Raw genomic sequence first — 24,906 nt, 5'->3', positions numbered from 1 at the left:
GGCATCATACAAAACAAATGAAAATATGTCAAGGAAAAATGTTCTCATTTGGTGAAATGATTATTTTTAAGAAGTTGGATCTTAAACCAGCACATATAAGAATCATCTTGGAAGAACACAAAAATATGAATTTCCAGTCTCATCCAGATTTTGATTAAGTTGGTCTGGGTTATGTCCCAGGAATCTGCATTTTTAAGAAGCAGCTAGGTGATTCTTGTGAGCAGTTCAATACTGTTCTATGTAAAGAATTAAAAAAAATTCTTACAAGTCAATTCTTTTTTTATTCCTCTTGATAATGTCTTCCATCATAGTTCTCTCTGAGGGCAAGGTACATAAACCTAGAAAATAAAAGGTTGGTTGAGCAGTTGGTTTGAATCAGTATCATTGCCTTATCTAGTAATTGATTCTTACATGTAAATTTTGGCCACTGACCCATGTTAAACCAGTCAGGGAGGCTGTGCTGTTGAACTCCAGCGTGTGCCACTCACATTGAGTTCTGTGTAATGTTGCCCAGGATTCACCAGACTACACCATGGACTCTGAGGTGGGGTGGTGGCAGTTAAGAGAGGAAGCTGGAGAGAGAAAGTGAGCCTAAGAAGCCAGGGAGCTGCGCCAGGTGGCTTGAGCTCCATTCTGAAGGTGGTGGGAAGCTGTGGGAAGTGACCTGATCAGGTTTGCCTTTTGGAAAGATTCTCCTAGGCGTTGAATTTTGGAAAATGGGTTCCAGGGAGGTGAGTTTAAAGGAAGCAAGACCAGTTAAGAGGCTGTGAAGTACACCAGGTGAGGGAGAGAGTGGCACAAGCTAGGGTAGGGCAGTGGGGATGGAGAAAGATTGATGTGAGTTATCATTGTGTGCTTGGGAGTCCATCTGTGTCACAAGTGTCCCTGGAGCTTCAGACACGCTGAAAAATGGTCAGTTTCTCTGGCAGGCTACAGTCTACGGGGTTGCATAGAATCGGACATGACTGAGCAACTAACACTTTCACTTTTTTTGGCTCCCTGGGGGCTCAGACAGTAAAGAATCTGCCTGTGGTGCAGGAGACCCAGGTTTGATCCATGGGTCAGGAAGATCCCTTGGAGAAGGGAATGGCTCCCCACTCCAGTATTCTTGCTTGGAGAATTCCATGGACAGAGGAACCTGGTGGGCTACAGTCCATGGGGTTGCAAAGAGTCAGACATGACTGAAGAACGAACACTCCCTGGATGTGGCTAGTCATCAGACATCTCAGATTCAATGAGTCCAAAATTGAGCCTATCACTGAAGTCCTCCTGCTCAGGCTTGCATACTCTTCCACATGCCTCCCCTCATCACAGCACCACTTTCAATCCAGTTTCCACTACCTGAGATCTGCAAGTCACCTGTGATTCTGCTCTTTTCCTCTAATTTTTCTTCTTGGAGCCAATTATTATGTCCTGCTGGTTTTATCCTTAACTATTTCTCTTCTCCACGTTGTCTCTTTGCCTGGTTGAGGTTGTATCATGTTTTAGTATAGACGATTATATAGCCTTCTCACTGGTCTCTGAGACTCTATTCCTTTTGCCTTTCAAATCTATCTTTCACACTAATGCTGAAATAATCTACCAAAAATGTAAATCTGATAATGTCTGGTCTTTGCTTAGAACCTTTCATTGGGTCCTCTGGCAGAAGAGCTTTCTTAAGTGGAGACTCTAGGTCCTCAGGCCAGACTTAATCAGGGTTCAGAAGGGTCCACTGGATGGTTTTGGGTCTACCAGCTAAATTTGGGAAGGGGCTTCAGGTGGCTCAGCAGCAAAGAATTTGCCCGCAATGCAGGAGACGCAGGTTTGATCCCTGGATTGGGAAGATCTTTTGGAGAAGGAAATGGCAACCCACTCCAGTATTCTTGCCTGGGAAATTCCATGGACATAGAAGCCTGGCAGGGTACAGTCTATAGAGTCACAAAAGAGTTGAACATGACTTAGAGACTAAACAACAACAAGAAATTAGGAAAGAGCTGATCTATGTTTTATATTCAAGCTTGTTGCTGCTGTTGCTGCTGCTAAGTTGCTTCAGTAGTGTCCGACTCTGTGCGACCCCATAGACGGCAGCCCACCAGCCTCTGCAGTCCCTGGGATTCTCCAGGCAAGAACACTGGAGTGGGTTGCCATTTCCTTCTCCAATGCATGAAAGTGAAAAGTGAAAGTGAAGTTGCTCAGTCGTGTCCGACTCTTCGCAACCCCATGGACTGCAGCCTACCAGGCTCCTCTGTCCATGGGATTTTCCAGAGTACTGGAGTGGGGTGCCATTGCCTTCTCTGAAGCTTGTTAGTGTGCCTTAAAAGGTTCCTCTGTTTTCACCCTTGCTCTCTAAGAAGAATCTTTCACCCCTCTCTGCCTCACACCCCATGTTCTAGGAATATCAGATAGCATGTAACTCTCCATCTATATCACACCTCTGTGTTCTCACTTAAGGCTTCCTTTTTTTGCACCTGGCAAACCCAACTATTTAGGAGTCTTCCTTGACCACATGCCCTTCCTCAGCCCCACTCTGCTGTTGCTCAGCACCGTTTCTCTTCTTTCCAAACACTCCATGCATTCCTCTGACAAAGCATTTGTCTTACTATCTTGAAATGATCCATTTAAATTTGTCTCAATGCCACCAAGTTCCAGCACAGGGCTGAATATTCAATAAATTTTTGTTTAGCTGAATTGAACCCTGGGATCAGGGAGATAGTATTCTGAGAAGTGCAAAGTGCTACACAATGCTCAGAGAGAAATATTTCAATAATTTTATAGCTTTGTAGGGATCTGTGAGGTTGAGGTGCTTAGATATTAAGAGTTAATTTGAAGTTAAATATGGAGTAGGCCCTAGGTCTCTTGATTTGCACATATCCCAAGGAATTTATAAACATTTTATAGGCAAAACTTGGAGTCATAGATGTCTTCCTTCTTCACTGTTCTCTCATTAGTCCAACAAAAAGTAATATGTACTTAACACTATGCCAATTGAAATTCTCTGAATTTTCTAATATTTTAAAGGAATGATTATGGATATTTATTCTTGTATCCCAGTATTGGTTATTTTTTGAATTCTCTGCTAATTTTTTAGGATGCCAGTTTTGTGAGAGCAGCCAAGGTTGGAAACCTTCTTTTTGGCAACCTCCTTTTCTAAACTTGTTTTTGAGCAAAGTCCACCAAGTGTGAAACCCTCAGCCACTCACCTGCCTGCTAACCCACTCACTTACCTTTGAAAACTCTGGTTACCCAACGAGCTTGAAGTTCAATAGTTGGGAATATGGAACCTAGGGGCTGGATGAGGCCAATGCATGCAAGAGTTGACTTCTCCAGTTGAGGAGGGAACATGAATTTGTACAGCAAGACCATATTATTCTCTACTTTAACAAGATCTTCAAGGAAGGGAAACGAGACAGTATATCCTGTTGCAAAGACAATGATGTCAATGTTCTCTTCCACTGTTCCATCTTCAAAGATGGCAGATGTTTCTGTGAGCTCTTTCACTCTTGATTTCATCTTGATGGCTCCATAGAGTATACGACTTGGAAGATCATCATTTACAACAGGCTCTTTAACAAGGTATCTGAAACACGCAGAAGAAAACACTCAGAAAGGAGTATTTAATGAGGAGTTTTGAACTCTGTTAATATTTTATGGGGTTGGATCTGAGAAAAGAGTGGTTTCTGAAATATTTGTAAAACTTTCTAACTTGACTTTCTAACTTGGCCTACCCCAAGCTTTACTCTCAGACTTTATTCTCATGTCACATATCTCTTCCTTCAACAAATAAGGAAAACATGCATGTAGATGATGTGGGCAAAACACATTGCAAAAAAAGAGACATCCTAAGGGTTTAGACAAAATGCCAACACCTGTGATCAATTCCTGAGTATTCCAGTTGTCATTATCCTGCTGATATTTCCACTGTTGCTTTATGTTTTATACCTTTAATTATCTTGCTGTTTCATTTAATCTCTATCTAATCATAAGTAAGGAAGAAAACATTTGTTAAATTCCCATAAGTTTTGAAACTAATTAAGAGATTAGTGTGAATTCCAGTTTTTTTCTTCATGACACCTGTTTTAGTTAGTCTTTATTTAAAAAAAAAGAGATTAGTGTGAAAATTAATGCATAGAATTAAGTTTGGGGATATCTTTTGATCTCGAATATCCATGGATAGCATGATAACATGAATAGTGGAGCAAAGTCTGGTTATATGTCTAGAATTTCCTTTTTTTTTTTAGATTTGAGAACCACTTAAAAAAAAAAAGGCTGCATGGCATATATATCAGATCTCAGAATACAGCAGCCACATTGCATTTGTTTAAAGACTGCAAAGCTCGCCTGTTCTTTTTTTTTGGCGGGGGAGCGGGAAAGGAGCCTGTTATACTTTGCTAACTCTACACCATAAGAGTTCTTCCCATGGGTAGCTTTTGAGAACATATTCATTGCCTGTTAATCTCCAAGATATACATCACTGATCTTATGAATACAAGCAAAAAATACGGCTGTTTATTTTTCTTTATTTGATAACAGGCTCCTGTAGAATTTGGATCAGTTTTCCCACCCCACCCTCTGAAAGGAAGGTCGCAATCTCTTAAAACAGCCTTTTTCAATGTTGGATAGCTCTGGGTATTAGGAAGTCCTCCCCCGATCCCAGTTCTACTCTCTGGAGCAACTCATATTTATACTTCATCTTCTCAAATATTAACTTTTTAAAAGGCATACAAAATGAATCTGGGATTCAAAATCTGGGAGCTATATGGTACCCACACTGTTAGGTTGTGGTCTGAACTGCCATGTTAGTGATCTGGCTCTTTTCAAAGAGAAACCCTTCTGACAACCCTGATTATCAATGAGTATACCATAAAAAAGCAAAGTAACTCTACTTGTTTTGAGGGATAAGGCCATAATTTTCATGGTCGAACCATTGATTCATCCTAATTTCCATCATCCATTTTACAACTATTTGTGGCACGGCATTTCGGAGCATGGTTTTAAACCGGGTGTGGTACACTGAGTCCCAGGGATAGCCATCTTCAGAGATACGACTCATGACCCAGGAACCATGTCTGGTGCTGATAAACACCTGGTGAGCAAAAAGGAATGCAGTTCACATTAGGGCATCATCTTTTTTGGGAGGAACCCACTGTGTAGATAATATATCACATGTATGGCCCCAGAACTGGCTGAAATGCTTTGTCTTAAAGATGATTGACTTCAAAGTGAAGGATCTTCTAGTTTTCACTGCTCTGGGTCAGCTTTATTGTACAAGTGGTGCCCAGGGGTAGTTACACTGATAGAGGAAGACTACCATAGTCTTGAGAACTTCAAGGAGATCCGAGAAAATCTGGGCTAAATCAACCATAAAACCCACAAATCTATTTTTACATCATGGTTCAATACGTCTTCCCTCCTCTCAGTTTTCTATCCAACCCAAGTTGTTTTTATAGCAAAGGTATACAATTATAATCCAAGGAAATATGTATGATTGCAGCCTAAAAGCCAGATTTTTAACTTTGAATTTATTTTAAAAACTCAGAGTTTAAAAATCTAACCTTTATTATTCATAGATATTACTTTATATGGAAGTTAATATGGGAGGTAATCAGTTATATTAATATATATACATATATTTATTCTTTTTCAGATTCTTTTCCCATATAGGTTATTAGAGAGTACTGAGTATATTTCCCTGTGCTATATATACAGTAGTTCCTTGTTGATTATATATTTTACACATGGGCTTTTATTTTATATCTAGTAGTGTGTTTGTGTATATGTCAGATGTATTCATTACCTTGTATACTCATATTGCCCTAGTTTTCAAGATGTACATTTAAATCTCTTTTCAAGTGTATTTTACCTTGTTTACTGTTACTTCTCCATTGACCAAGTGCATATTTCATTTGCTTCTTAAAATTTTGCATGTCAGTACTTTTACATGCCAGAACTCCGTGAGTTCTATTGTACAAGGACTTATAAACACGTTAATACTCCCTTGTAAGGAACTGATTGACTTAAGAGTTGAAGACTGTGAATTCTAGATCGAGGACTCTGGATTCAGACTACCTGGGTTTGACTCCCAGCCTTACTACTTACAAGCTGTGTTGCCTTGAGTGAGTTACTTCAACCTCTCTGTGTCTCTCTCCATAAAATAGGGGTAGTAGCAGTACTTGCTTCATAGAATTATTGTACCAATTAAAGGAGATGATATATGTAAAGGACTGAAATTGTTGCTTGGCCAATGACAGGTATTGCTAGCTATAATTATTTTGTAAATTTAGGCTGGAGGAGTTTCATGTAGTGCCTCATATCTGGAGTGAGCCAGAATTTGGAGACAAATTTTTCTGGGTCTCAACTCCTTAACTTGTAAAGTAGCACTTGTATAAAATGGTGTTGAATTGTTGGTGTGTGTGTAGTAATATACTTAACATCCTGACTGTTTCTGCTGCTATCCTTTTGTTGGCTTAGCCAATATTTTGGCTAGGTATTAGGTAATGTACTTAAATATTTCTATGAAGTCTTTTTCCATTACTTATCATCTGTCCTTCTTCTTTAGGGCTTCCATGGTGGCTCAGTTGGTAAAGAATCTCCCTGTAATGCAGGAGACTTAGGTTTGATCTCTGGATTGGAAAGATCCATTGGAGAAGAGAATGGCTAGCCACCTCAGTATTCTTGCCTGGAGAATTCCATGGACGGAGGAGCCTGGTAGGCTACAGTCCATGGGGTCACAAAGAGTTGGACATGACTGAGTGAATAACACACTTAGGATCAATCCATGTTCACAGTGGAAGCTCTGCCTGTTTTATTCCCTTTCTTTCTCTGTCACCATACCTGCAGCAGGGGAGTCTAATCTGGCTAGCTCCACTAGCTGTATCAGTGTGATATGTCTGAGGATTTAGGATCAGATGCATACTTCAGGCAAAGGACCAGTGATTTGGGTTTTGGTGGGAAAGTGTATGGATGACTCAGCACCATCACAGAGCATTTTGAGTGGGTGGTTGGACTGTGGTATAACAAGTCATATAATTATGAACATGAACTTCCTTTAACAGAAGCAGGGCACACTCAGGACTAAGATGAGTTTGGACTATAATTTTAAGCTTTGCAGGTGCACCTGGTTCTAACTCTTACCTACACAGCTCCTAGAAAATCTCTGGTAAGCCTTGTCAAAGAAGGATTGAGAGTGCATTACTCTGTGTAAGATATTTTATCATAATGATCAATTATGTTATTAATCTAATAAATGTTGGAAAGACTATTTAAAGATTAATGAGCTGGAAGGCACACAAATATAGCTAAGGTGGTTACTTAATACTGAATCTAGCATGATAGACAGGCTGTTACATGACAAAGCCCATATGAGGAAATACACTCTTGCAATCTAAGATGTTTGGATCAACTGTTCTAAGTCCAAATCACTGACCTGCAACATGTAGTGGTCTAGTATGGAGCTTCACTTAGTTGACGGCTAGGTCAGCTCCTTTCATCATACTCCCTTCCTCAAGCTTGTCAGGTTTTCCAAACAGTAAGGGGACTGAACTCGGCACCTCCCCCACCTGAGCTGGCTTTTCTCTGAGCCTTTACAGTTACTGCCTCTGTACTTGTTCTTCACATGAAGGCCTTAAAACTTTGAAAAATTAAAAAAATAAGGTGAGGACCTCCTGTGTCTAGTACAACTCTTTCTGGTGTTAGTGACCTGCTCTGTCCTCAGGGTGGTAACTCTGACAGGTCCCAGTGGAACCCCTTCATTAACCTCCTGGGGAAGTACCACGTATGTTTATCACATTTGCTACTCGGCATCTGAGCCCTGGGGCTTCCTTGGTGGCTCAGTGGTATGAATCAGTGCCTGCCAGTGCAGGAGATGCATGTTAGATTCCCAGTCCAGTAAGATCCCCTGGATAAGGAAATGGCAACCCACTCCAGTGTTCTTGCCTGGGAAGTCCCATGGACAGAGGAGCCTGGAGGACTATAGTCCATGGGGTCACAGAGTCAAATATGACTGCCCAAGAACGACAACATCTGAGTCCTGACAGTGTGAGTCTCAGGATAGGGCACTTTTGGCAGTGGTAGACATGGCCACAATAAGTCCTGAGTAGCCAGAAGATGCCAGGGTAAGGAGGCCCGTGTAAGAGTGATAGAGCCCCTGGAATCCAGACCATGTTGAAAGGGCTTGCTGCAGGGAGAGGAACCTAAGCTATTTTCCCATCTTTGCCTAGGCCTGTCCTTCTAAAAGGGATTTAGTTTCTGCCATTCCCAACCATCTCTGTCAGCATCATCTGCATCTTGTAATGTTTGACGCTGGCAGCTAAGCTGTGTCATTCCTGAACAGGTGCAAAGATAACAGTGGTTGGAAGGCCTCAGGAAGCACCTAAATATTTATGATCTTGTTCGGGAGTCTTACTGTCTATTTAATCTCTCTTTTTTTAAAAAAATGATTCTTGGGAACTATGGATTGTTTACATTTCAAATAGAATTCAAATATGCATTAAATTTCTAAAAGGCACTCCTCCAAAGATGAGCAAGTCAACTCATAGAAGCCCCTGGGTAGAAACAAGGCCTCCTGTGCTGAATGTTGTCTGATCCAAACTTAAGAGAGAAGTCCAGAGAAGTAAAATGTCTTGCTCTAGGTTACACAGCTGATTAATGGCAAAGCTGGGAGATTGACTGGCTTCCTGATTTCTAGATTTCCTATGATACCACACTGGGCAACCAACCAACTAATCAACCAATTTTCAAGTAATGGAGCCTTGGTTATATGGCTGTGATTTTCTACTATGCCCTTCCCTTTTCCTCTCCTCCCCCTGCCACCCCCCGACCCCCAGCAGACAAGGTAATCAGGAAGCATCTTACCTGAGCAGCCTTCTTACACAACTCAACTGCAATATCCGAGGCTGAGTTTCCTATTCCAATCACCAAAATGCGTTTCTTTTCAAATCCCTCTGGGTGCTTGTATTGGCGGCTATGGAAATATTGGCCTTTGAACTTCTGGATACCTTTGGGGGTGAAGAAAAGAGAAATCCATGAATTGTGTCAAGTTAATTTCAATAAAACTGCACTGTCAGCTTTTCCTTTCTGGGATCAATCATTTGTTTTGTTATTTCCCCTCTTAGGGAAGTTACAATATTAAGGCCAACTGGCAAACTCAAAGTATGAAGCATGTAAAAAATGTTAGGTTAAGCATTTGGTGAAGTGAAGTGAAAGTCGCTCAGTCATGTCTGACTCCTTGCAACCTCTGGACTATACAGTCCATGGAATTCTCCAGGCCAGAATACTGGAATAGGCAGCCATTTCCTTCTCCAAGGGATCTTCCCAACACAGGGATTGAATCCAGGTCTCTCGCATTGTAGGTGGATTCTTTACCATCTGAACTACCAGGGAAGCCCAAGCCTATAGCTCAGCACCAAAAAAGTTGATTTCAGAGGTTGCAGCTTAGGTATTTACTAGAGGACAGATGGTTTTGATAAATAGAGCAGAGTCAGGTATTGATTTCCAGCCATCCAGTATCCTATTTTGGACTATACAATGATACTTCACTATCACATAGCATATATTCTTTTAAATGTTTCTTAAACATAGTATTAAGTGCTATTATTGTAATTGTGTAATAATTGGAATAATATTAATCTTTCTTATTTTGCAAAAGCAAATAAAAACTAAAATAAACTAAAAACAAGGCACATTTAAGGCAAAGGATAGTTTCCACATTGCAGTAAGTCAGCAACTTACTGGATGAGCCTTTTTTTTAAATTAATTTTTTTATTGAAGGATTACAGAATTTTGCTGTTTTCTGTCAAACCTCAACATGAATCAGCCAGAAGTATACATATATCCTCTCCCTTTTAAACCTCCCCCCCATCTCCCTCCCCATCCCACCCCTCTAGGTTGATACAGAGCTCCTGTTTGAGTTTCCTGAGCCATACAGCAAATTCCTATTGGGTACCTATTTTACATATGGTAATGTAAGTTTCCATGTTACTCTTTCTTTACATCTCACCCTCTCCTCCCCTCTCCCCATGTCTATAAGTCCATTCTCTATATCTGTTTCTCCATTGCTGCCCTGTAAATGAATTCTTCAAAACCATTTTTCTAGTTTCCGTATATGTGCGTTAGAATATGATATTTATCTTTCTTTTTCTGATCCCCTTTATTCTGTATAATAGGTTCTAGGTTCATCCACGTCATCAGAACTAATTCAAATGCATTCCTTTTTATGGCTGAGTGACATTCCACTGTGTATATGTACCACAACTTCTTGGTGCATTCATCTGTCAATGGGCATCTAGGTTGCTTCCATGTTCTAGCTGTTGTAAATAGTGCTGCAATGAACAATGGGATACATGTGTCTTTTGCAACCCTGCTTTCCTCAGGGTATATGCCTAGGACTGGGATTGCTGGGTCATATGGTGATTTTATTCCTGTTTTTTAAGGAATCTCCATACCGTCTTCCATACCAGCTGTATCAATTTACATTCCCTCCAACAGTGCAAGATCATATCCTTTTCTTCACACCCTCTCCAGCATTTATTGTTGTAGACTTTTTGATGATGGCCATTCTAACCAGTGTGAGGTGATACCTCATTGTGGTTTTGATTTGCATTTCTTTAATAATGAGCAATGTTGAGCATCTTTTCATGTGTTTGTTAGCCATCTGTATGTCTTCTTTGGAGAGCCTTTTTTAAAAAATTTGTTTTTAATTGAAGGATAATTTGGAGAAGGCAATGGCAATCCACTCCAGTACTCTTGCCTGGAGAATCCCAAGGATAGGGGAGCCTGGTAGGCTGCTGTCTATGGGGTTGCACAGAGTTGGACATGACTGAAGCGACTTAGCAGCAGCAGCAGCAGAAGGATAATTGCTTTGCAATATTGTGTTGATTTCTTTCATACATCAGTATGAATCAGCCATAGGTATACATTTGTTCTCTCTCTCTTGAAACTCCCTCCCATCTCCCACCCCATTTCACCCCTCTAGGTTGTCACAGAGCCCCTGTTTGAGTTCCCTGAGTCATACAGTAAATTCCCACTGCCTATCTATTTTGCATATGGTAGTGTATATGTTTCCATGTTCCTCTCTCCATTCGTTCCACCCTCTCCTTCCCCCACCCCAACCCATATCAACAAGTCTGTTCTCTATGTCTATGTCTCCATTGCTGCCCTGAAAATAGGTTCATCAGCACCATCTTTCTAGATTCCATATATATGTATTAATATACTATATATTTGTTTTTCTCTTTCTGACTTCACTCTGTATAATAGACTCTAAGTTCATCCACCTCATTAGAACTGACTCAAATGTGTTCACTTTTATGGCTGAGTAATATTCCATTGTATGAATGTGCCACAGCTTCTTTATCCATTCATCTGTCAATAGACATCTAGATTGCTTCCATGGACAGGCCTTTTTGAAGATAAACATCTGTGTCTTTTCCTAGGAAAACATGACCCTATTAAAGTACTTGTCTTTGATGATGGGTTGCTTGAAAGAGCCTTTAGATCATGTGCTCAATTGCTTCAGTCACATATGACTCTGCAGCTCCATGGTCTGTAGTCTGCCAGGCTCCTCTGTCCATGGAATTTTACAGGTAAGAATACTGGAGTGGTTGCTATTTCCTTCTCCTTTAGATCATATGAGTTCTCAAAGTGTTGGTCCCTTGGCCAGCAGTATTAGCATCACCGGAGAACTTATTAGACATGCAAATTTTCAGCCTAGACCTACAGAGCTGGAAATGCTAGGGATGGAGGCTAGAAAGTTGTGGTTTTAAAAGTCCTCCAGGTGATTCTGTTGGAAAGTTCCATTGCTTTAGATCAGGAAGCCTCAGTTCGGGTTGCATATTGAAATCACTTGAACAAGTAATTGACCTAGGCCTACCCTAGACCAGTTGAATCTTTGAAGGTCATTTGAACCTTAAAAGCTCCTCAGGTGGTTTGAATAATGTGGGGCTTGGACTGAACCACCCTATTAAATGTTTTCCTAAAGGCCTTGGGAAGGAAGTGTGCTCTCTTAGGGAGAGGCCTGGGAGGGGCCATCTTCCCCTGCACTCCCCACATCCATCACTATCTTATAGGAGCACTGATGTCCAGAAACTACCCCCAGTAACCCTGGCTGTGGGGATGGCTCTGTGGAAGTCCCCAAAATGAAACAAAGTCACAAGTGTTGGCAGGATAGAAAAAGGTCAGGGTAAGCTTTTGTTATTGTTCAGCCCCTCAGTCCTGTCAGACTCTTTGCAACCCCATGGACTGCAGCACGCCAGGCTTCCCTGTCGTAAGGTAAGGTATATGGCTGAAAGCATCTCTCCAACAGAAAACCAACTTGGTTGAAAATTCTCTGAAATTCTGAGTAACATTTAGTCACTTTGGGGGAGGCTGAACTTTGGCTGAACTCTAATAATGAAGACCCGAAGGGCTCAAAAGAAACAAAGATGGTATTTGGAGTCTTTAATGTTTCTGACTCTATCCTGATTTTAATATTATGCTGAGTTGCCGTAGCTAGCCAGTTTTGCTGTCAATCCAGCCTGAACATTAAATACCTGGACACCTACTCCCAAAAGCCGGGGCTCTGCACAGGCCTCACCTGGAAATGACTCCAGTGGGAGATGAGGAAGGATGTGATGGCCGGTGCAGACCATGACTCCGTCAAAGACAGCGCTTTGCTCCTTGCCATTGTTCTTGGTAACAACCACCCACTGGCCAGAGGATGCAAAATCTGGGTGTTTTTTCACACTGAGGACGGTTGTCTGGAATCAAACACAGAGAAGGCATCATTGAGAATTACTCTGGCATAAAAGGGGCCTTGTCCAGTGCCCGGGAGTAGGTAAGGGTAGAGTGCAATGTCTGGCTCCATTGAGATTCCATTTGAAGCCATTTCAAGCCACTTAAGGCAAAGACAGCTAAGTGCGCCCTGCTGCTTCTTCCTTGGCACATGCTACCAAGGATGTATTGCTTTGTGTGAGAGGCCTGACTCAGCAGTGGGAACCAGCATTAAGGACTGAATAAGGAGAGAGACTCAGAAAATCACAGCAAAATTCTGGGCAAGATACAAAATACGTGTTCATCATTCAAGTGATCACACAATCAGCATTTATCACAAAACTTTCGTGTTGACCTCTGTGCAGACTCTGTGTTAGAGAAGATATTCCATGAATAGTGCCTGGCACCATGACAGCACTCCATGAATGGTGAGTTGTTCCTATTTATTTTATTAAAGGCATAATGTGCTTTTTGAAAAAAAATTAATTTATGTTTGGTTGCACTGGGTCTTCATTGCTACTCACAGGCTTTCTCTTGTTGCGGAGAGTGGGGGTTACTCTTCATTGCAGTGCATGGGCTTCACGTTGAGGTGGCTTCTCTTGTTGCTGAGGATGGTCTCTAGGGCATGAGAGCTTCAGTAGCTGCGGCACACAGGCTCAGTATTTGCAACACACAGGCTCAGTAATTGTGGTGGATGGGCTTAGTTGCTCTGTGGCATATGGAATCATCTTGGACCAGGGATCAAACCTGTGTCCCTGCATTGGCAGAGGGATTCTTATCCACTGTGCCACCAAGGAAGTCTGCATCATATCCTTTATTTTGCATATTGTTGTTTACTAGTGAGTGCGAATTTTTTTTTTGGTAACATTTATTGTTACGTTTGCACAACATTTCTTGCTTTGTGAATTGTCTGTTCATATCCACTCATTTTTTTTTTTTAATGTAGTGTGTGGGCTTCTCTTGCAGAGCACAGGCTGTAGGAGCGTGGGTGTCAGTAGTTACAGCATGTGGGCTCAGTAGTTGTGGCTTGTCATATTTATTATTTTTAAAATGTCTTGCTAGCAATACATTTCATACTCTCATTTGGATTAAATAATTTACTGGTTTATTGACTTTTTGTAAATGTTGTTTGCTGTGTGGAGGTTTATGGATTTTTAAAAGTGTATATAAATGTTGTGTTTTCTGTATTTAAGAAGCAATGTCAAAGGAAGTGAAGAGTTTCTCCCAGATGAATGGCATGCATCCCTCTTGCTGGCAAGTGTTTGAGCCCCTTTTACATGCTTTTCAAAATTTCAGATATTTTTCAAAATGCTGTGTTGGCAATTTCGAAGCTTTTACAGTTTTAAAAAATGTATGTGGAATGTTGTGAAAAGGCCACAAAATGTCTGGGTATTTTCAGTTGAAAGATTTCAAATTTGGACCTAATAGAAGCAGAAGATATTAAGAAGAGGTGGCAAGAATACACAGAAGAACTGTACAAAAAAGATCTTCATGACCAAGATAATCACAATGGTGTGATCACTCACCTAGAGCCAGACATCCTGGAATGTGAAGTCAAGTGGGCCTTAGAAAGCATCACTATGAACAAAGCTAGTGGAGGTGATGGAATTCCAGTGGAGCTATTTTAAATCCTGAAAGATGATGCTGTGAAAGTGCTGCACTCAATATGCCAGCAAATTTGGAAAACTCGGCAGTGGCCACAGGGCTGGGAAAGGTCAGTTTTCATTCTAATCCCAAAGAAAGGCAATGCCAAAGAATGCACAAACTACCACACAATTGCACTCATCTCACACACTAGTAAAGTAATGCTCAAAATTCTCCAAGCCAGGCTTCAGCAATACGTGAACCGTGAACTTCCAGATGTTCAAGCTGGTTTTAGAAAAGGCAGAGGAACCAGTGATCAAATTGCCAACATCTGCTGGATCATCAAAAAAGCAAGAGAGTTCCAGGAAAATATCTATTTCTGCTTTATTGACTATGACAAAGCCTTTGACTGTGTGAATCACAATAAACTGTGGAACATTCTGAAAGAGATGGGAATACCAGACCACCTGACCTGCCTCTTGAGAAAACTATATGCAGGTCAGGAAGCAACAGTTAGAACTGGACATGGAACCACAGACTGGTTCCAAATAGGAAAAGGAGTACATCAAGGCTGTATAGTGTCACCCTGCTTATTTAACTTCTATGCCGAGTACATCATGAGAAACGCTGGGCTGGAAGAAGCACAAGCTGGAATCAAGATTGCCGGGAGAAATATCAATAACCTCAGATATGCAGATGACACCACCCTTATGGCAGAAAGTGAGAGGAACTAAAAAGCCTCTTGATGAAAGTGAAAGAGGAGAGTCAAAAAGTTGGCTTAAGCTGAACATTCAGAAAACGAAGATCATGGCATCTGGTCCCATCACTTCATGGCAAATGGGGAAATAGTGTTAGATTTTACTGTTTTGGGCTCCAAAATCACTGCAGATGGTGACTGCAGCCATGAAATTAAAAGACGCTTACTCCTTGGAAGGAAAGTTATGACCAACCTAGATAGCATATTGAAAAGCAGAGACATTACTTTGCCAACAAAGGTCCGTCTAGTCAAGGCTATTGTTTTTCCAGTGGTCATGTATGGATGTGAGAGTTGGACTGTGAGGAAAGCTGAGTGCCAAAGAATTGATGCTTTTGATCTGTGGTATTGGAGAAGACTCTTGAGAGTTCCTTGGATTGCAAGGAGATCCAACAAGTCCATTCTAAAGATCAGCCCTGGGTGTTCATTGGAAGGACAGATGCTAAAGCTGAAACTCCAATAGTTTGGCCACGTCATGCGAAGAGTTGACTCATTGGAAAAGACCCTGGTGCTTGGAGGGATTGGGGGCAGGAGAAGAAGGGGACGACAAAGGATGAGATGGCTGGATGGTATCACTGACTCGATGGACATGAGTCTGGGTGAACTCCGGGAGTTGGTGATGGACAGGGAGGCCTGGCGTGCTGCGATTCATGGGGTTGCAAAGAGTTGGACATGACTGAGCGACTGAACTGAACTGAACTGATAATATATTCACTAAAGTACTCCAGACTCTTGGCTATAGAAAATGTGGTTCAAGGGCCAATCTTCACTGTCACTGGGGAGGTTATTAGAAATGTAACTGACCTGAGCCAGTTCAGTCCTTCTCAGGCAACCTGGTGGTTTCCAATTCCTGGGCGGTCACTGTATTGATACAGAACTTAGTCTGGACATGTCCTTTTATAGTTTGAATTGAGTTCTTTTATCTTATGGCTTATACCGATTCAGAGACCAATAAATGGGAGTGAGTTTTCTTAACCCCTCTCCAACCTCCAGAAAACAACATCAGTAAAACGATAAACAAGAGAAGAAGCAACTGGGGGAACTCTGTATTAGATAGACTGAAACATTTTCATGGTATTTGCATATGTTTATGTCCACCAAATCAATTATTACAAATTAATGTAATACAAATCTATAGTAAAACAAAAATTACTGAGAAAATGAAATATGTTAAAAAATAAGTTCTACTAATATTTATTCAGAGCTATAATTTATTTCCTAGACACAGTTACTAGTTTTCAGAGTGTAGGCTATTGACACAACTTTAGGATGGTTAATGAGGATATTGTTTTTTTGTTGTTGATTATTTGTTTTTGAGGAAACAAGGGAAAAGTAGTTATAATTGCATTTCAGAATTATCTGGCCATTCTTATGTTGCTAAAGAATGCATCAAAAATTAACAAAAATGGTTTCTATAGGGTTCTGAGGTGAATGGGGAGCTGTGGGTTTATCTAATCCATTTTCTAAGATAATCCATTTCTATGGAGAAGGTAAGAAAATAAAACAACATAACTTTTATTTTCATATACCCTTTCAAAGGAAATGAGGCTAGTCGTCTTCAGTGGTTATAGATACTAATTTAAATGCAGTTTCACTGTCAATATCATTCAAGCCTTAATTTTGACAAATGTTTTTCTTCTGTTTATGCATATAGCCTATAGTATCACAGGTGATGACATTACTTCTTGAGTTTGCTATCGTGCTATTTCCCTCCCCCCTACCCAAAATACAATACCTGGAACCGAATATACTTTAGTAGATCAAACTTCTTGGCAAAGATTCTGAAGTATTCCAGGAGTTTAGAATTGTGCAGGAAGTTTGGAAAATCTTCAGGCATTGGAAAGTCACTGAAAGAGGACATTTCTTTGCTGGTGTTGCTGATGACAGATTGATAGATACTTGCTCGGCCATCTTCAACATTTTCCTAATGAAATAAAGGAGTGGTAATAAGGTATTAAAGAAATCCCTTGATTTCCTGCTCACCTTCCACATGTAACCCCTGCGTGATTCGAAGCTCTTTCATTGCTGTTGTTGTTTAGTCATGTTCAACTCTTCTGTGACCCCATGGACTCTAACCGGCCAGGCTACTCTGTCTATGGGATTTCCCAGGTGAGAATACTGGAATGGGTTGCCATTTTCTTTTTCAGGGGATCATCCCAACCCAGGGATTGAACCTACCTCTCCTTGGCAGGTGGATTCTTTATCACTGAGCCAACTGGGAAGCCCCTTTCATTGCTGCAGTACGACTGAAATGTCTGGTGGATGAGGAGCTGTGTATGTGCCATTTTTATGTTGCTAAAGAATGCATCAGTAATTAGCTTCCCAGATCTCTACCTGATCAGTGTCAATTGTTGTGACAACTGATGCTGAAGCTGAAACTCCAATACTTTGGCCACCTGATGTGAAGAACTAACTCACTGGAAAAGACCCTGATGCCGGGAAAGATTGAAGGCAGGAGTAGAAGGGGATGACGGAGGATGAGATGGTTGGATGGCATCACCGACTCAATGGACATGAATTTGAGTAAACTCCAGGAGTTGGCAATGGACAGGGAGGCCTGGTGTGCTGCAGTCCATGAGGTTGCAAAGAGTCAGACACGACTGAGTGACTGAACTGAACTGAACTGATTGTGACAATCAGCCCCCTTCCAAAATTTTCCCTGGGGAGGCTACACCCATCTTCCACATCTTTAGGAGCCAATACACTCTTCGTCACTGGTCAGAGACTATAATGGAGAATTTCAGTTAAAATGAATACTTTGGGGAGCAGAAAGTTTTCACATCTTAATTTGAATCCCCCGCCTTTATCTTATGCTTTATGTGAATCAACCTTCCTCAAGTGATAATGGTAAGTAGTATTTTTTTGTTTCTGGCTGCACTGGGTTTTTGTTGTAGTGCGTGGGTTTTCTCTAGTTGTGTTGGGGGCTTAGTCGCCCTGTAGCATGTGGGATCTTAGTTCACCCAGTGGGATCAAACCTACATCCCCTGCATTGGAAGGTGGATTCCTAACCCCTAGACCACCAGGGAAGTCCCAAATAAGTAGTATTAATGCTAATCAAGTATATTTTTTCCTTTTGAACTTTTTATTTTGTATTGGGGTATAGATGATTAACCATGTTGTGATGGTTTCAGGTGAACAGCGCAGGGGCTCGGTCATACATTCAAAGGTACCCATTCTCCCTCAGACCCCCCTCCCACCCAGGCTGCCACATACCATTGAGTTCCATGTGCTACACTATAGATCCTTGTTGGTTATTCATTTTAAATATAGCAGTGTGTACATGACCATCCCAAACTCCCTAGCTAGCTTTTCCCCACCTGCCCCTAGCAACCGTAAGTTTGTTCTTTAAGTTTGTGAGTCTCTTTCTGTTTTGTAAGTAAGTTCATTTGTATCATTTTTTTAGATTCCCCAATCAAAACTTAAGTTTGATTCTGAGTGTTGTGTGCTATCAGGAGATAGCACATGCTGTGGCTGAGTTTATAATTTCCTCTACAACAAGTGCTCTGCGTAATGCTTTAACGTTAAATTGTGCAAGAGCCAAGTATGGTGATTCAGTGTTTGTGAAGTCAGCATGTTATCAAACAGGCTTTATAAGAAAATGTAAATAATGCCACCCAAGAACTCCTCAACAGATGCTTCTGCACAGGCAGAGACTAAGTATAATCCAGCATATAGTAGTTGCTATGATGACTTAGCACTAGGGTGGGATGTAAAAAAAACATGGAAAGATTATAGGAACTCATGAATTAATTGTAGTAAATTACCTAATCTTACATAAATGGCATTATAATCTCCTCTACAGAATAGTAAATAAAGGACAGTAAATATCCAACTGTAATACTACCATTGTAATAAATCAGTTGTATATGTTGCTTTCTTACCATTACTTATAGAAAATTATTACTTTCCTGCCAGATCTTTAGGTCAAGCCTCCTTAGATTTTTGGACATGGAAAGAGGCAACCTGGACTAGCAGAAGGAGCCTGGGCTTTGAGTTAGACACAGGTTTGAATTCATCTCTTTTAGGCTGTGTGAGCCTGGACCAGTCAGTGCCTCTGAGCTTCGGTCCTGTCATTTGTAAACTAGGGATGTGCTAGGTGCTCAAAAGTATTGTTATTGTCTATTGTTATGGAGGAAACTATAAGCTTCAGCAAAGTTGTCAGTGACTCCTCACTGTTGACCACAGAATAAAGGCATCCAGGCAGCTGCTGTGACAGCACAGGAACTGATACAAACACACTATCATCTGTCACATCTGAATTTTCTGATATTTCATTTACAAGAGGCTATATTTTATTTCTGGAGAAGGCAATGGCACCCCACTCCAGGACTCTTGTCTGGAAAATCCCATGGATGGAGGAGCCTGGTGGGCTGCAGTCCATGGGGTCGCTAAGAGTCGGACACGACTGAGCAACTTCACTTTCACTTTTCACTTTCCTGCATTGGAGAAGGAAATGGCAACCCACTCCAGTGTTCTTGCCTGGAGAATCCCAGGGACGGGAGAGCCTGGTGGGCTGCGGTCTCAGGGGTCTCACAGAGTCAGACACGACTGAAGCGACTTAGTAGTAGTAGTAGTAGTATACTTTATTTCAAAGAGTTAAAGATTAAACTGTGGGATCTTTCCTCTTTTATCAGCGAAGCTCTTTATATGTGTTGGGCTTCACTGGGTCCAAATTTCAGAGATTATTGGTACTAACGTTATTTTCCAAGGTTAAAACGATGTTTGCTCTCAGATCATGCCATTTAAGACCAATAAAAAGTCCGAGTTTGTAAAGATCCTCCTCCCTCCTCCATTGCTCTCTCTTCCTTATTCATTCATTCACTCATGCCTACCATGAGCCAGGAGTCAGATGCCTTTTTTCCCATGAGCAGATTGTTTATCTTTCCTAGTCCGTAATTGAGGGGCAGATGATAGCTTTGTTACAGTATTAAGTGGCTTGGTAAAAACTATTCATGTTAGGGCATGTCAGCTTTCTAGGTGATTTGGTGTGGTCTTATTATTAACTGTATGTATGTACAGAAGGAAAAGGGAGTTTGTATTCAAATATGAAGTGCTTTCTGTCTCATATACAAGGATATAATCTGAACTCTGGATGAGTAAATCATGGTATTTTTGTTTTCAAACACTAGCTTCAAATTGCATAATACAGTCATCCCTTAGTGTTCACAGGGGATTAGTTCCAGGACCCTCTGTGGATACCCACATCCAAGGATACTCAAGTCCATTATATAAAATGGTATAGTATATGCACAGAGCATACACAAGTTACATAAGTCAGATTCCTCCTTTTCTCCTGTAAAACAGAGTTCATCAATTGTTCCATTAGACAGTTGTCATGGGGCTTTGATGAGATTAGATAAAATGCTTAGCACAATGCCTGACTTTAAATAAGTGCTCCATCCATCTTTGCCTCTCTTGCATTACTACTGGCCATTAGAGTTAGTCTTACTGAACCAGTCATAGTTTTGAGACAGAAGAAAATGGACTGTTACAGTAGAGCTAACATGTTAGTTTTTACAAGTGCTTTAAATTGGCTTTAACATGTGGTTGGCTCCTCTGTCAGGTCATTTTAAGAGAATTTTGAGTGAAGAGAACTGGTTCTCATGTCTGAGCCTCTATAGTAGTTTCAGGGCCAGGGCAAGGCTCTCCTTTGGGGGTTTTACTTGTGTAATTTGACACAACTGATGATGACATCAAAATTCTTTTATGAACATCAAGTAATAATCTTTATACTTAGGTTGATTGGTAGACAACTATTAAAAAATGCTTTCTGTCCATGTACACTTCTTCCTATACTGGCTGAAGTAGATGTCTATATGCTTAGATAAATCTGGGTATAATTGAGTTTTCCTGGGGTTGTAAAGGGAAGATGATTCTTATTAATTCTCCAGGCAAGAACACTGGAGTGGGTTGCCATTTCCTTCTCCAATGCATGAAAGTGAAAAGTGAAAGTGAAGTCACTCAGTCTTGTCCGACTCTTCGTGACCCCATGGACTGCAGCCCACCAGGCTCCTCCATCCATGGGATTTTCCAGGCAAGAGTCCTAGAGTAGGGTGCCATTGCCTTCTCCAAAGTAAATAAATAAATGTCTATCAACTGTATCTCCTGTTTAGGCCCTGAGCTTGGAGTTAGGGATAAAGTGTTACCAGGACACACAGTTTTCTATCTTCATGGAGCTTATTGTCACATTGAATTAAAATCAGTTTGGGCTTTGGAGATGGAAAGTAGAGAAATAAGATGAGAGGCTTTGCTCTCAACCAAGGCAAGGACAGGAGACATGACTTTCAAAACAGATAAATTTAACTCATGTATTTACTTAAAATACAAGCGCTGCCTAAAAATGAGCTAAGCACAAATACAGATTAATAGCCTGAATTTCCTAACAAATAGAATTAGTGACAATTTACTTGTTTAAGATAATTGATCATATGGTAAGCATTTTTCTTAATATAATTTTTTTTGCAAGTCAGAAGATTATGTACCAAAACCAAGTTAGTTCAGACAACCCTGATTTAGAATTTATGATCTTTTATTACAGGCTGGACTGAAGTTTATCTTTGATTCTTTAAAGATGAAAAGGATATAAAAAGTAAATTAAGTTTAAGAAAGATTATAAAGCTAATATTTAATCTAGACGGAGCAAGCTTACAAAGCAAAAATAGATTCAATTATTACAAATGTAAATACAAAATCTTATAAATTGTTTTTTGTTATGAAATGTAATTATATTGACTTCTAACAATCCATAGTTTATTCTCATGGCTAGTTATTCTAAGCAGTTTGGAAATAAAATTTATTTCTTTGAAAATATCCTAACATTCCATATTTTCACTTTTTTGGGTGGATTTTATCAGCTCTGTTACTTGTGATAAGTATAACTGAAACTTTAAATTCTTACCAATAAGAATATTTTTATTTTAATTATTTTAACATTTTATTTTAATTATTTAGCATCTTATTTTTATTTAAAAAATTTTATTTTTTTATTGGCTTATAGTTGATTTACAATGTTGTGTTAGTTTCTGCAGTACAGCCGAGTGAATCAGTTATACTTACATCCACTCTTTTTAAGGTTCTTTTCTCATGTGGGTCCTTGTCCTATAATTAGAGGCAAAACTATCATTCTCAAATGCTAATCTATGGACTAATTCCAGTAGAAGAATTCAGGGGAGCTTTGAAAAGTATAAAAAGGGTGAGTAGGTCTGGTTTGGGCCCAGACATCTGTATTTTAGAAGTGCTCCCCAGCTGACTCTTATGCACAATGAGCACTGGGAGACACACCCTTTATTAGAGTGTCATTGCTTTCTGCCCTCTCTCCTTTGGGCTGGTACTTCCCTAATTTCTGCCCTTGATCACTGAAAGAGTCCCCTAATTAAACTCGTTGACTCAGATACTGCTCACTGTCTTCACTGATTTCAGGGTAAATGGTACACTCGTTGGCATGTGACACAAGGTCCTCATCCAGACTCTGGCTCTTCTCTCCAGCCTCATCAGTTATCTCTCAGCCAACCTGCATCCTTCTTTCCAGTCACGTTACATGACTTTCTATTCTCTAAGTGTATCAAGTTTCACAAACCTCCACGCCTTTGCACATGCCATTTGCTTGGCCTAGATGGATTTTCACATATCTGATCTCTGTTTATTGTCAAGACAAATAAAAGTATCATACCCTTCTGCTGAGTGAGATTCTGTGCTTTCCATAACACTCAGTGTTTCAGCTTCTATAAATCTGCACTCTGGATTTTCTTTAGTTCCTGCCACACCCTGCTCCCGAAAGACCAGCCCTTTGATGGTAGGGACTGTACAATTGTGTCTTTTTAGTACCTAATATATGCCTGGTGCATATTATGCAACTGGGTAATATGTTTGTTGAATGAGTGAAAGAAGTCATGTTAACCAGAGCATTTTCCCCTCATTGTAAATAGGGCTTAATGATACTAAAGTGAAAGTGAAGTCGCTCAGTTGTGTCCGACTCTTTGCTACCCCATGGACTGTAGCCTATCAGGTTCCTCCGTCCATGGGATTTTCCAGGCAAGAGTGCTGGACTGGATTGCCATTTGCTTCTCCAGGGGATCTTCCCGACCCAGGAATCAAACCCGGGTCTCCCGCATTGCAGGCAGATGTTTTACTGTCTGAGCCACCAGGGAAGCCCCATAATGATACTAAGATACTACTAAATGATACATTAAAATAGTAGTGTAATGGGAATAAGTAAATGGTTTTGCTGATAGTATGCTATAAACTTTGTTTTGTCTTATGCATGCAAATGTTATGATTTTGCTAATATTATGTTACAAACTTTATTCTATTCTATACATGTAAACATTACTTCTTTAAAAAAAAATTATGGAAAACTAACCAAAATTAGGGCTTTCCTCTGTAGCTCAGTTGGTAAAGAATCTGCCTTCAGTGCAGGAGACCGAGTTTGATTCCTGGGTTGGGAAGATCCCTTGGAGAAGGAAATGGCAACCCACTCCAATATTCTTGCCTGGAGAATCCCACAGACAGAGGAGCCTGGCAAGCTACAGTCCATGACGTCGCAGGAGTCGGACACAACTTAGTGACTAAACCACCAATCAAAATATATCTTAAACAGCTGGTAAAGAGGCTTAAGAACCATAGTATTTTATATTTGTTTTCCTGGAGAGTTACAAATATCTAACATATTAAATTTGGTTCTATTAAATGGACAACAATGTACAAAAACATATATTGAATAATGCTGTGATACATTTATCACAGAGAACTTCCTGAAGTAAAACAAGGGTAAGGGGGTTATCTTTATAGGGAAGGAAATGGCTCTTTGTTCTAAGCTAGTTCTGTCTAATGTTAAACTGAACATAATGTGCTGTTAAAAAAAAAACATGCCAATTGAAACAGAAGAGAGGCTGTGAGGCATAGAATAAAGAAAGTACATGTTTTGGTCAGTGCGAAAATGGCACCATATGGGAAATTCCTTTTGGTGATTTCCCAGGTGTCTACTTCACAGTCTCATCTATTATCAACATTTAAATTAGTAAATTTGATGGAGATAAATACAGATGATAAAATTTGTATATACCCAAAGTGTGGAGGCATAGAAACTTGACAGAGGATTGAAACTTCAAATAAACACTTAATAAAGTGAGGTATAGGTGATTTACAATATTATATTACTTTCAGGTGTACAGATAGTGATTCAATATTTTCATACATTGTACTCCATTAGAACTTGTTACAAAATAATGGGTATATTTCCCTGTGCTGTACAATATATCCTTGTTGCTTAGCTTATTTGTTTTATACACGGTAGCTTGTATCTCTTAGTCCTATACTCCTAACTTGCCCCTCCTCTCTTCCCTCTCCCTGCTGGCAACCATTAGCTTGTTCTCTCTATCTGTGAGTCTGTTTCTGTTTTGTTATATACATTCATTTGTCTTATTTTTCAGGTTACACACATAACCAATAACAGAGTATCTGTCCTTCTCTGACTTGTTTCACTAAGCATAATACTATCTAGGTCCATCCATAGGTTGTTACAAGTGTCAGAATTTCATTATTTTCTATGGCTGAGTAGTATTCCATTATGTATACTGCCACATCTTTATCCATTCATCTGTTGATGGACATTTCATTTGCTTCCATATTTTGGCAGTTACAAACTTTGGGGTGCATGTATCTTTTTGAATTTGTGTTTTTGGATATATACCCAGCAGTGAAATTGCTGCATTGCATAGTAATTCTATTTTTAATTTTTTGAGGAAATTCCATACTATTTTCCACAGTGACTGTATTAACACACATTCCTGCCAACAGTATACAAGGGTTAGCTTTGTTCTACATCCTTGCCAACATTTCTTATTTGT

The 24,906-nt window shown here is 40.2% G+C and overlaps 1 protein-coding gene and 1 long non-coding RNA gene across 3 annotated transcripts in view; one reads left to right on the top strand and one right to left on the bottom strand.

The window, feature by feature from the left end:
• The window catches only part of FMO2 (flavin containing dimethylaniline monoxygenase 2), a 64,876-nt gene that overhangs the window by 1,538 nt on the left and 38,432 nt on the right, over window positions 1–24,906 (bottom strand). For both annotated transcript variants that reach the window (XM_055582217.1, XM_055582218.1), the window contains 6 exons: window positions 16,797–16,985; window positions 12,548–12,710; window positions 8,830–8,972; window positions 4,863–5,062; window positions 3,204–3,556; window positions 266–338 (listed from right to left, as the gene is read on the bottom strand). In XM_055582217.1, coding sequence (XP_055438192.1) covers window positions 266–338; window positions 3,204–3,556; window positions 4,863–5,062; window positions 8,830–8,972; window positions 12,548–12,710; window positions 16,797–16,985 — 1,121 coding nt within the window. The remainder of the gene's footprint in view (window positions 1–265; window positions 339–3,203; window positions 3,557–4,862; window positions 5,063–8,829; window positions 8,973–12,547; window positions 12,711–16,796; window positions 16,986–24,906) is intronic.
• Window positions 11,964–14,148, top strand: LOC129653009 (uncharacterized). Its single transcript, XR_008714895.1, has 3 exons — window positions 11,964–12,243; window positions 13,089–13,151; window positions 13,917–14,148. It is a non-coding gene; the product is annotated as an uncharacterized LOC129653009 (long non-coding RNA).

The sequence above is a fragment of the Bubalus kerabau genome, chromosome 5 (assembly GCF_029407905.1).
Source record: "Bubalus kerabau isolate K-KA32 ecotype Philippines breed swamp buffalo chromosome 5, PCC_UOA_SB_1v2, whole genome shotgun sequence".
Lineage (NCBI taxonomy): Eukaryota > Metazoa > Chordata > Mammalia > Artiodactyla > Bovidae > Bubalus > Bubalus kerabau.
This window is presented reverse-complemented; position numbering and strand designations above follow the sequence as displayed.